At 37.8% G+C, this 12164-nt stretch overlaps 1 protein-coding gene across 1 annotated transcript in view; it reads left to right on the top strand.

Annotated features, from left to right (window-relative positions):
• LOC128516019 (NACHT, LRR and PYD domains-containing protein 12-like) overlaps positions 1 to 12164 on the top strand; it is a 65754-nt gene that overhangs the window by 33173 nt on the left and 20417 nt on the right. The window contains exons 12-13 of the mRNA XM_053490321.1: positions 11054 to 11155; positions 11723 to 11896. Coding sequence (XP_053346296.1) covers positions 11054 to 11155; positions 11723 to 11896 — 276 coding nt within the window. The remainder of the gene's footprint in view (positions 1 to 11053; positions 11156 to 11722; positions 11897 to 12164) is intronic.

The following is a 12164-nucleotide window of genomic DNA, read 5'->3' as shown; positions in this document are numbered from 1 at the left end:
TTTGATTCGATTTGGCACACAGGATTATTTTATCAGGTTTTAAAAAGTGGTGTAGGGGGTAAAGTATATGACATCATCAAGTCCATCTATTTGAACAACAAATGCAGCATAAAACTCGACAACAAAAGGACAGAATACTTCACTCAAGGGCGCGGGGTGAGACAGGGGTGCAGCTTGAGTCCAACGCTGTTCAATATTTACATCAATGAGTTAGCAGAGCTACTGGAACAATCTGCAGCTCCTGGACTCACCCTAAACAATACGGAAGTCAAATTTCTGCTCTACGCAGACGACCTGGTGCTGCTGTCTCCTACTGAACACGGCTTGCAGCAGCACCTAGACCTGCTGGAGCGGTACTGTCAGAACTGGGCCCTGACAGTCAATCTGACAAAAACCAAAATTATCATCTTCCAAAAAAAGGCCAGATCTCAGGAAAACAGACACATGTTTACTCTGGAAAACACCGATCTAGAGCGTTACACTATGACTACCTGGGACTGAAACTCAGCGCCTCCAGAGGCTTTGATCTGGGAGTGAATGCACTGAAAGAAAAAGCACGAAGAGCTATATGCAATTAAGAAAAGATTCTACAAAACACACATTCCAATTAGAATCTGGTGTAAAATCTTTGATAGCGTCATCGCGCCTATTGCGCTATACGGATGTGAGGTTTGGGGTCCACTCAGTAAACATGACTACACTCGCTGGGACAAACATCGCACAGAGTCCCTACATGCAGAATTCTGTAGAAATCTCCTCAAAGTTCAGAGAAAAACACCAATTAACGCATGTAGGGCAGAATTAGGCCGATTCCCGCTGATTATAGCCATCCAAAAAAGGGCAGTAAAATTCTATGAACATCTAAAATTGAGTAATGAAAACACCCTGCAGTACAAAGCACTGAGAACCCAAGAGCTCGGCCCTAAACCCAGTCCCCTCTGTCAGCTGGTCCTGAGACTCACTAACACACTAACCCCTAACACACTGCAGTCTCAGAGCAGCACTGCTCACCACAGTCTCATCAGAATCAGACAAATCACTGATCAGATGAGGAGAGTGTATCTGGAGCACTGGGACAGTCAGACCCAAACCCAGTCCAGACTACACTGCTATCTGGCCCTAAAGAGAGAATATGAATTGGCAGAGTATCTCTTCACCGTCAGAGATATAAAGCAGAGACAGATCCTGAGCAGGTACAGGCTGAGTGAGCACCGTCTGGCTGTGGAGACGGGCAGACACAGGAGAACCTGGCTGCCCAGAGAGCAGAGACTGTGTGCTCAGTGTACGAGCGGTGAGGTCGAGACGGAGATGCACTTCCTTCTTTACTGCCAAAAATATCAACATATAAGGAACACCTTCACTGAGATCATCACGCAAAAATCCCAAATTATTCCAAATTAACAGAAGATGAAAAAATGAGAATAATTTTAGGAGAAGGCCGCACTGCTACCCTCGCTGCAAAATTTGTATCTGAGTGTGAGAGCCTGAGAGACAGTGAGACACAGTGTAACCTGAATGTCCCTAACTAACTAAAAATAATAAAATTAAATAATAATAATAATGATTGTATATCAGTAATGTTTAAATAGTTGTTGTTATTGTTGTTAATATTGATGTTATATATTTTTTATTATTATTATATATATGTATATATGTAATTTTATTTATCTATTGTTGTTATTTTATTTAGTTTTTTTTATTATTAATGTATGTGTATATATGTATATATATATATATATATATATATATCATATATATATAGATATATGTGTGTGTGTATATAAATGTGTGTGTATGTGTGTATATGTGTATGTGTGTGTGTATATATATATATATATATATATATATATATATATATATATATATATATATATATTTTATTATTTATGCATATATGTATGTATGTGTATATGTGTGTAGGTGTATGTAGGTGTATGTATATATGTATGTATGTGTATATGCATGATGTATGTATATGTATATATATATATTTTTTTAATCATTATTATTATTATTATATAAATATTTTTTTTTGGGGGGGTGGATATTTTGTTTATGTCTAACTAATATGATATTCTTTCATATCTAATATGTTTATACTGTATATGTTTATAAATTCAGATTAATGTAATTAATGTTTTCTAATCGCTTTGGCAACAGTGTAATACTTCTGTTAACATTCATGCCAATAAAGCTCTTTTGAACTTTGAACTTTGACAGCACTTGTTAAGGTAGTAAATGACCTCCTATTGGCCTCTGATCAGGGTTGAATCACTATACTTGTGTAACTCGACCTTAGTGCAGCTTTTGCATCAAGTGCAACAGTAAAAGACCTCGGTGTGATTATAGACTCCAGCCTTTCATTTGAAGCTCATGTAGATAATATTACCAGGATAGCATTTTTTCACCTCAGAAATATTGCCAAAATAAGAAATATATTGTCATTAAACGATGCAGAAAAACTAGTTCATGCTTTTATCACCTCTAGGTTGGACTATTGTAATGCCTTACTGTCTGGTTGTTCAACTATATGAACTATTAACTGTTTTATATGAGCTTATCCAGAATGCAGCAGCGAGAGTCCTCACTAGAACCAGAAGATACGAGCACATCACACCCACCTTATCTTCACTGCATTGTCTCCATGTGAAATTTTGCATTGATTTTAAAATACTACTTTTGACATATAAAGCATTAAATGATCTCGCACCACAGTATCTGAGTGAATTGCTAGTGTCTTACGATCTGCCACGCCTACTTTGATCAAAGGATGCAGGCTGCTTGTCAGTACCGCGTATTATAAAAACTACAGCTGGGGGCGGAGCTTTTTCTTACAAAGCCCCAAAATTAAAGAATAGTCTTCCAATTAGTGTTCGGGACTCAGACACAGTCTCAGTGTTTAAGTCCAGGCTAAAAATCTATTTATTTAATCTAGCATTTTTATAAATAGATTTGCCTTAGGTGAAGGAGCAGATCTGGGGGACTCATGGACGTAGAGTATTATGGTGAACTGGTATGTTTAGATGCTGTCCTCTCCACTCTCATTGATCACTCAGGTTTGTTGACGGTGAAGTGATTGGTCACTTTACATCTCAAGTCAAGTCAAGTAGGCTTTAATTGTTATTCCAACCATATACAGTTCAGTACACAGTGAAACGAAACAACGTTCCTCCAGGACCAAGGTCCTACATACAGGCAACAACATAAATTACAACACTCGCTAACAACAGCTCTAACAACACAACTCTACCCGAACCAGCTAGCTAACTAAGAGACCTAATTAGCTGACTAGCTCAGATATGACAGATTTACATTTTTTATTTTTAAGTTAACCTAAACTCGCAGGGAGCCCTCATGTCTGTGTTTCCTTCTGGCTCTCCCTTTTAGTTATGATGTCATAGTTAGTCCTGCCAGAGTCCCTGCTTGCACTCTACACTAAATATACTGTACATTTACATTATACATTGTTTGACTGTGATCATATCTAACTGCCATCTCTCCTTCTCTTCTGCTCTCTCCTCTTCTCTCTCTTTTCCTCTACCTGTCTCTCTGTCAATGTCGATCCTGACCTGCCAGTGATCCAGGCCACCTCTGCCCTCTGGACCTGTCTGACTTGTCCTGGTGTCCTGCTTCTGGTTGGAGATCTGGTCACATGGATGCCCTGTGTGGTCTGCCTGGAGTGCGTATGGTGACTGGGAACGGTTCCACTTTTCCACAAAGACGGTCCTGTCCTCAGCTGATGCAGACAGCTGTTCTCTGAGGACCTGTGACTTCAGTCGTTTGATAGTTTAGGACTGGAGTTTCCTACAGTCTACCTGAGCCTAAAGTAATGAACTAGACTTCATTTTAACTTGAACACATCTCCTGTTCTACTGAACTTCCAGTCTCACACAGTATGATGTAGATCAAACCCAAGTCTGTTTCCTCTCAAGGTTTCTTCCTATTACCATCTCAGGGAGTTTTCCCTTGCCACTGTCGCCCACGGCTTGCTCACCAGGGACAATCTGACCATTTTGATTCATACACATTCACATTCCATACAAACTTAAATAATTTTTTTGATTGTGTAAAGCTGCTTTGCGACAATGACAATTGTTAAAAGCAACAAATAAAATTGAATTGAATTGAATTAAAGTGATTTAAAAATATATGTTTTGTTTTCAAGGCACGTGAAATTCTCAGTCTATTCAATTTCAGGGATTAAAAATGGTAACAATGTCACTTTTGGCCTTTATTGCGCTCTGTAAAAACTCAGTGGTACGCGCATAACCTCTCGCGGGCAAGCCTTGCTCTGAATGCCCGCTCCCTGCGCTATTTTCACAGGGGTGGGGCTAAGATACCTCATCTCGATGGGGAAACCAACTTTAACACAACATCCTCAGTGTTTGGCTTGTTAGTGGGGCTGTGTATCGTGTTGGTGTGGGTGAACCAAATCAACGGCATGGCTTAAAGCGTAAGTGCTGGGACATAATCCACTTCATCAGAGTACTGAGTAATGAGTCAGTACTGAGTACTGAGTCTGTTTTTGTGTGCATCTCTATGTAAAACAGCATCATTGAAACAAAGGTAATATGCCATCTGTGTGTTTCAGGGTGAGTGTGAAGGATCAGTGAGTGTTATTTAATATTACTTTCCAAAATTGAGTTATTAATCGGGATGCATGTGTGTTTAACTGAAAAGGACAGGAATATAGAGGTGTTTTAATGCTGTGTTCCCAATGTTAATGTGAACATTTAAATATTTCTTCTATTATATGCAGAGAAGAAACTCACAGTCCTTATATGCATTATATGCACCAGAACATAGAGTCGACTCTTTCCTGAATGACACAACACTTGTAATGAATCTTACTTTGAGGAAGTGGAAGTGTTTGTCACTCCGACTCAATGCCATTTAGAGTAACGGTTGAAAAAGTAAAAAAAAAAAAAAAAACGGTTGTCATTTAACAAGGGCTGTTAGCCAAACGTGAGTAATTTTAATAAAGACTAATTCGCATAAGGTTAATGAGTGTATATTTTATATAAACCTCTCTGTAGGAAAACTGCATCTACAGGTCGGCCTAATGATATCGAACTTCACTGTAAACTACGTACATTTCTGATTTGCACTACGTATAAGTTTTTTCTCTTTGCTTTCTCATAGAAAATATATAAATAAATAAATAAATAAATAAAACCTCAAAACATTGGCCAATACAGAGCATAAAATACAGCTTTAAACTAAATAGACCATAAATTTTAAAGAAACCTTTACAGCAGAATAACATAGAGAACAAACTATACTGCACCAAATACTAAATAGACTAATCAGACCTACTGCACATTCATTTCACAGGAACTTTATTCGTGGTATTGATAATGTACACTACACTGAACAAAAATATAAATGCAACACTTTTATTTTTGCTCCCATTTTTCATGAGCTGAACTCAAAGATCTGTAACATTTTCTACATACACAAAAGACCCATTACTCTCAAATATTGTTCACAAATCTGTCTAAATCTGTGTTAGTGAGCACTTCTCTTTTGCCAAGATAATCCATCCCACCTCACAGGTGTGGCATATTAAGGTGCTGATTAGACAGCATGAATATTACACAGGTGTGCCTTAGACTGCCCACAATAAAAGGCCACTCTGAAATGTGTGATCACACAGCACAATTATGATGCATGCTCCCTGTGGTTGCACTGACAAGTAGTCAAGGCATACACACCACCTCTTTCGAGTTCCTTTTAAGTGCTTAATCTTGTTTTGCTTTGAATGTTGAACGAAGCTACAGGTGTGCTACAAGAAATAGGTTCATCAGCCATGGTAGAAGTGGATACACACCTAATATTCTTCTAATATTGTGCCATTTGGTCGTTTGGTTTGGATCTCTCTGTATAGAGTTCTCCCTCAGGAAATGCACACTGTGGACAGACCCAGGCCACTTCACCATGTATAGTTGAAGCTAATACCACCCATATGCCCCCTGTTTAGTTTGATTAACTCCAGCTTGCTTGTATAAGAACATGAATGCAGTTAATTTGCCCAATACTATTGGGCATGTTCCCTGTAATAATAATAAAAAAACTTCCACTTGGCCTGACCGTTATGACTTAATAGTGAGTGATATTAACAAGAAGAGTAAAGTTTTGATTCTACTAGGGAAATGTTTGAGAAAATCTGAGTCTTGTGTAAAACTTTTGTTCAGATCGGATGACAAAGAATTGTACTATAAGTAGATTAATTAAATTATTGCTCTCAATGTTAGCTTGGTATTGTAGTTTTTCTATATTGATGTATGACAGACAGGATGTTTATGACTGAATAAATTACTGCTTTATTTTTGCATTGTGCAGTAAAATCCAGGTAAAGATATCTGATTCACAAACACCCAGCTGTGTCTCCATGAAGAGTGAAGTGTCTAAAGATGATCCTCCAGACTTTAAAGATGGAGAATTCTCCTCAGTACAGAGGTAGGGGTTTGTAGTGATTATAATATTATTTTACTACTAGCAGCATTTACTTCAATCCATGTACTATATATTTTGAGAAAATAATAAGGCAACAATTATGATAATGGAGTTGATGGAATTGAAAAACCCAGCATTTTAAAACTGTATTAGAAGTTCCTTAATTTAAAAATAAAAATAACAGTAGAAAAACCAATCAACGTGAAGTAGTAAAGTCTATATAAAGCATTGATTTGTTGGCTTTGTGCTGTGCAGTAAACTCCAGGTAAAGAGATCTGATTCACCCAGACCCAGCTGTGTCTCCATGAAGAGCAATGTATCGATAGAGGATCCTTCAGACTTTAAAGATGGAGATTTAATCTCTGTATACAGATAATGTGTTCTTACTTTTAAATTCACTGCTGAGGAAAATGTTGTAATATACATTGCTTTACAAAGCATTGGGTCATTAGCAGCATTTTTCAGCAGTTACTATATATTTTGAGAATAGAGTGTAAAAAGTTATACTACTACTACTATGATTACTACTAATAGCGCTGTTGTAATAATAAACTAACAGTAAAGTAGTGTTGATATGGCAATACTGATGGTAACAGCCATGATCCCAGGTGCAGTTTGAGTGATTAGTTCTTTAATAAATAAATTAATTATTTAATAAAGTAATTTCAGACCTATTTGATGTAGCTTCTTACATCTGCACAATATGTATATGTGCGACTAATCCACAGAGTGCAGTAAAAAGTAAAAAAAGTAAAAAGAAACCGTCTCATTTCTGGGATTCACTAATGATTTCCTATTTTTGCTCTTCTTTTATGTAAGAGATTATTTTACGAACGGTCAAAAGCACTGTTACCAAGATAAGAAAAACAACCTCCCATTCCACAGTCTGCCAATTGTTTGTTTGATGCACAGAAACATCATTTTAAAATTTAGAAACATAAATGCATCATATAATCAAATCTAAATTTTTATGTGTAATAGCGGAGTCTATATATTCATCAATTGATCACAATTAAGACTATTAAGACCCTCTGATGCTTCCGTGCGTTCTGATTCTAAATGGCTTACAGATTGTTATTAGATGGTTTGGTCATCCAGGACTTACACAGAGAGCGCATTTTTAGAGATCACACAGAAAAAACTTCATAAAACTCTAATATAGGTGGTGGAGATTATCCCCTCACTTCATATTTCATTAAAGCACTTCCTTAAAATTTCAGTAACTGTGCCTCCCTCAACTGACAGTGTTCACAGCATCATAGATCTTTTGCCATTGCTGCATTTTTTATTTGCCTGTAACACCAATGCTTACACTCTGGATGATCACATGTTTACTGTGTTTAGGTGCAATCCTTCAATTTTGCTACTGTTTTAGTTCTTTTTCTTCTTTATACTACCTTTTTCAGTGGCATCTTCCCAATTCTAGCACCATATTTTCATATGGCACAAGATGCACCTACCAACACATGGTCCTTAAAACCATCATCTATGCTAATTACACCTCCAGTGTAAGATCATTCAGCTCACTTGCTCAAAGCAGTTTAGGATGGAACATTTAGTGCATCAGGCCATAATATTTCCTCCTTTTTCTCTTAACAGAAAAATTAAGAGAAACCTTAAGTATAATGTAAGAGAATGCTGCATGAAGCTGAGTGTTTTATAATAAAGGTTTAACTAACACCATGATGGTGATACTCACATAATGATATTAAAATGACCGTCTAATGATGAGACCTGTCTATCATACCTTATACTTCACTATGTTACAGGCTGTTGCAGAACCTGCTGTGAATAAGTTTCAGAAAAAGTTAACATTAAATTTGCTGAAAAAATATCAGTGTTTGAATGATGTGATAGTAAACCAGGAAAACCGAACACAGCTGAAGGAAATCTACACAGAGCTCTACATAACAGAGGGAGACAGTGGAGATGTTAATAAAGAACATGAGGTGAGACAGATCGAGGCAGCGTCCAGGAGAACAACAAAAGAGGAAACACCAATCAAATGCAATGACATCTTTAAACCCTCTGAAGAAGACAAAACCATTAGAACTGTTCTGACAAAGGGAGTTGCTGGCATTGGAAAAACAGTCTCTGTGCAGAAGTTTATTCTGGACTGGGCTGAAGGGAAAGCAAATCAGAACATCCACCTTGTATTTCCACTTCCTTTTAGACAGCTGAATTTGATGAAGGACCAGAAATTGAGTCTGATGGAGCTCCTTCATGTCTGTTTTAAGGAAACAAAAGAAACAAAAATATCCAGTTTCGAAAAGGTTCTGGTTATTTTTGATGGATTGGACGAGTGTCGTTTCCCTCTGCATTTCCAGAACACAGTGAGTGTGTGTGATGTAACTGAATCAGCATCAGTGCCTGTGCTGCTGATAAACCTAATCAAAGGAAATCTGCTTCCCTCTGCTCTCATCTGGATCACCTCCCGACCAGCAGCAGCTGATCAAATTCCGTCTGAGTGTACTGATCGAGTGACACAGGTACGAGGGTTTAATGACCCACAGAAGGAGGAGTACTTTAGGAAGAGGATCAGTGATCAGAGCCTGGCCAATAACATCATCACACACCTGAAGTCATTAAGAAGCCTTTACATCATGTGCTCCATCCCAGTCTTCTGCTGGATTTCAGCCACTGTTCTAGAGAGAATGTTGGGTGAAGCGGAGAGTGGAGAGATCCCCAAGACTCTGACTCAAATGTACACACACTTCCTTATCATTCAGATAAACATCATAAGAGAAAAGTACTCAGAGAAGCATGGGAGTGAAGAAGAAATGCTTTTAAAACTGGGACAACTGGCTTTTCAGCAGTTGAGAAAAAGCAACCTAATCTTCTATGAGGAAGACCTGAGAGAGTGTGGCATTGATGTGAGAGAAGCAGCAGTGTACTCAGGTGTGTGTACACAGATTTTTAGAGAGGAGATTGAGGTATTACACAAGAGTAAAGTGTACTGCTTTGTTCATCTAAGCGTTCAGGAGCATCTTGCAGCTGTGTATGTGCACCTGATGTACAGGAGGGAAAAGAGAAATGTTCTTGTACAGAGACAGTCTTCAGAATTGAGAGAAATTATATTCTCAGATGTCCATAAGACTGCTGTCAATCAAGCATTACAGAGTGCGACTGGACATCTAGACATTTTCCTTCGCTTTCTTCTGGGTCTCTCACTTGAGCCCAATCAGGATCTCTTACATTGCTTTGTAACACAGATGAAATGTAACTTAGAGAGCAAAGAGGAAACAGTTCAGTACCTTAAAAATCAGATCAGTAGAGATCTTCCTACAGAGAAATCCATCAATCTGTTCCACTGTCTGAATGAACTGGGTGATGATTCTCTAGTGGAGGAAATCCAACAATACCTGAAATCTGGAAAACAAAGTGAACTCACTTCTTCTCAGTGGTCTGCTCTGGTGTTTGTGTTACTGACATCAGCACATGAACTGGAGAATTTTGACCTGAGTAAATATACCACTCAAGACAATGTATCAGATTGGGTTCTTTTGAAGATGATGCCTGTTATTGCAGAATCAAGAAAAGCAATGTAAGTAGACATTAATATAATATTAAGTAAGACTATAATGTATAATGTTGTATTATCAAAATTTTTGAAGTAGGTCATACAGAATTATGTTAATGACAATAAATTAATGTATAATGAATAAATACAGTGGCTTAGTGGTTAGCACTGTCGCTTTGTACCCTAAAGATCTGGGTTTGATTCCTTCCTTGTGGTCAGGGTGCATACAGTTTGCATGTTCTCTACATCCTTGGGCGGTTTTCTTAGGGGACTCTGGATTCCTTTCCAAAGACATGTGGATTAGGTTAATTGTCATTCCCAAATTGGTGTGTGTACTGTATGTGTGTGCTCTGTGATTGATTGGATCCTGGTTCAGAGTGTACCCCACATCGTGCCCTAAGTTGCCTGGGATAGGCTGTACAGTATACAGGATAGAAAAGTATAGACAATGAGTTAGAGTGAGAAAGTAAATACACCTACAGTAACTGATGGCTAGAAATAAAATGTTTATATTAATGTCTGGATCTGATTTCTATTAAAGGTCACATGTTGTTAATAAGCAAATCCCTTTCTTAAACTTGCTTTTAACTACAAGCAATGTGCATTCACTTTTAAGGTAGTCTTATTTTCAAGTGTCAAATGGACTTAAATTTCTAAGTTTATTATGATTTGATTTGATTATGATTTAATGGAGGGCATTGACAGGTAGAGGTAGATTCATGCAGAAGGCCGGGGTTCAATACCCAAACCTCAATCATCGGTACAGTGGCAGTCTCAAGCCCGGATAAAATGGGAGAGTTGCGTGAGGAAGGGCATCCGGCTTAAAACCTGTGCCAAATAGAGATGCAGATCAGTTGGTCCACTGTGGCAACCGCTCGATGGGAGCAGCCGAAAAACCAACAACAGTAAAAAATTTGATGACATGTTCCTTAATTTACTTTTGTTCATTACATATACTTTTATTTCCTCCAGTATCAATTGTCATACAATGAAATGGAGAAGCTGGACAGCTCTTGACTCAGTGTTCAGCTCAAACTCTGACAGCAGAACCTCCAATCTGAGAGAACTGCATCTGAGTGTGGGTACAATTGATCTGTCTCAGAATAATCTAGGTGACTCAGGAGTGAAGCGTCTCTCTGCTGTACTGGAGGATCCTCACTGTAAAGTAGAAGCACTGAGGTAAGATCATCACTCTGAGAGCTGCTGAAACTTTCTACACAGTACAACTTGCAGCACATACATAAGTCATTAGGAAAAAATCTACTCTCAAATCAGTTTAAGAAGTAATTAAATGGGCTAACAATGAGATTAGCGAATATTAAAAGTTACTAAAATATAATGAAGTACTGTTTAATTAATCCATGAATATTTTTGCACCCTTAGTACTGTTCAGGTCAATAACTCTCAATGAGAGTGGTAATGTTTTGGCTAGTGTAAAGTATAACTTGTAATTGTTTAAGAAAAAGGAAGACACACCAACATGAGAATTACTTTGTGTGTGTGTGTGTGTGTGTGTGTGTGTGTGTGTGTTTGTGACAGTTATAATATTGATATTGTCCGTGTGTTTCTTCTGTCTTAACAGAATGGTCAGTCTTACCACATTCTTATAATTTCTGGTTACACTGTTAACATGAATAAACAGGACATATTGAATTATACAATACTTTTACATGCAGAGATTATTTTTAACATATTATATCAATACAAATATCTGTTGATGAAAAGTGTGTCATTGTGTTTCTGCAGGTTGTTTAATTGTGGTGTCTCAGGTGAAGGCTGTGCTGCTCTGGCTTCAGCTCTAAAATTTAACCCCTCACACCTGAGAGAACTGCACCTGTCTAATAATATACTAGGAGATTCAGGAGTGAAACATCTCTGTGCTTTCCTGAAGAATTTACACTGTAACCTGGAGATATTTGGGTAAGATAATTCCACTGAGAGTCACATAACCTAATTGCCCAGATATCACCTTCTCTAATAGTGAAGCTGTGGTGGAGGTTTAAGATTGATTATCAATTATCAAATATTTTTTTTCTCTTTGCAAGATGATTTTTCGCTGTTATAAACATCAGTTCATCATTTAGGGGATGTTAATGGAGCTGGGAAGATTACTGTGAGGTGAATGGAGCCCAATGCAGGGCCTAGATGAGGTTGTGGGGAACTTTTGGAGCGGAGAACCCGGGGAGTG

This window comes from Clarias gariepinus, chromosome 28 (genome assembly GCF_024256425.1).
Source record: "Clarias gariepinus isolate MV-2021 ecotype Netherlands chromosome 28, CGAR_prim_01v2, whole genome shotgun sequence".
Taxonomy (NCBI): domain Eukaryota; kingdom Metazoa; phylum Chordata; class Actinopteri; order Siluriformes; family Clariidae; genus Clarias; species Clarias gariepinus.
The sequence above is the reverse complement of the archived record's forward strand: the minus strand, read 5'-3'. Positions and strand labels throughout refer to the sequence as shown.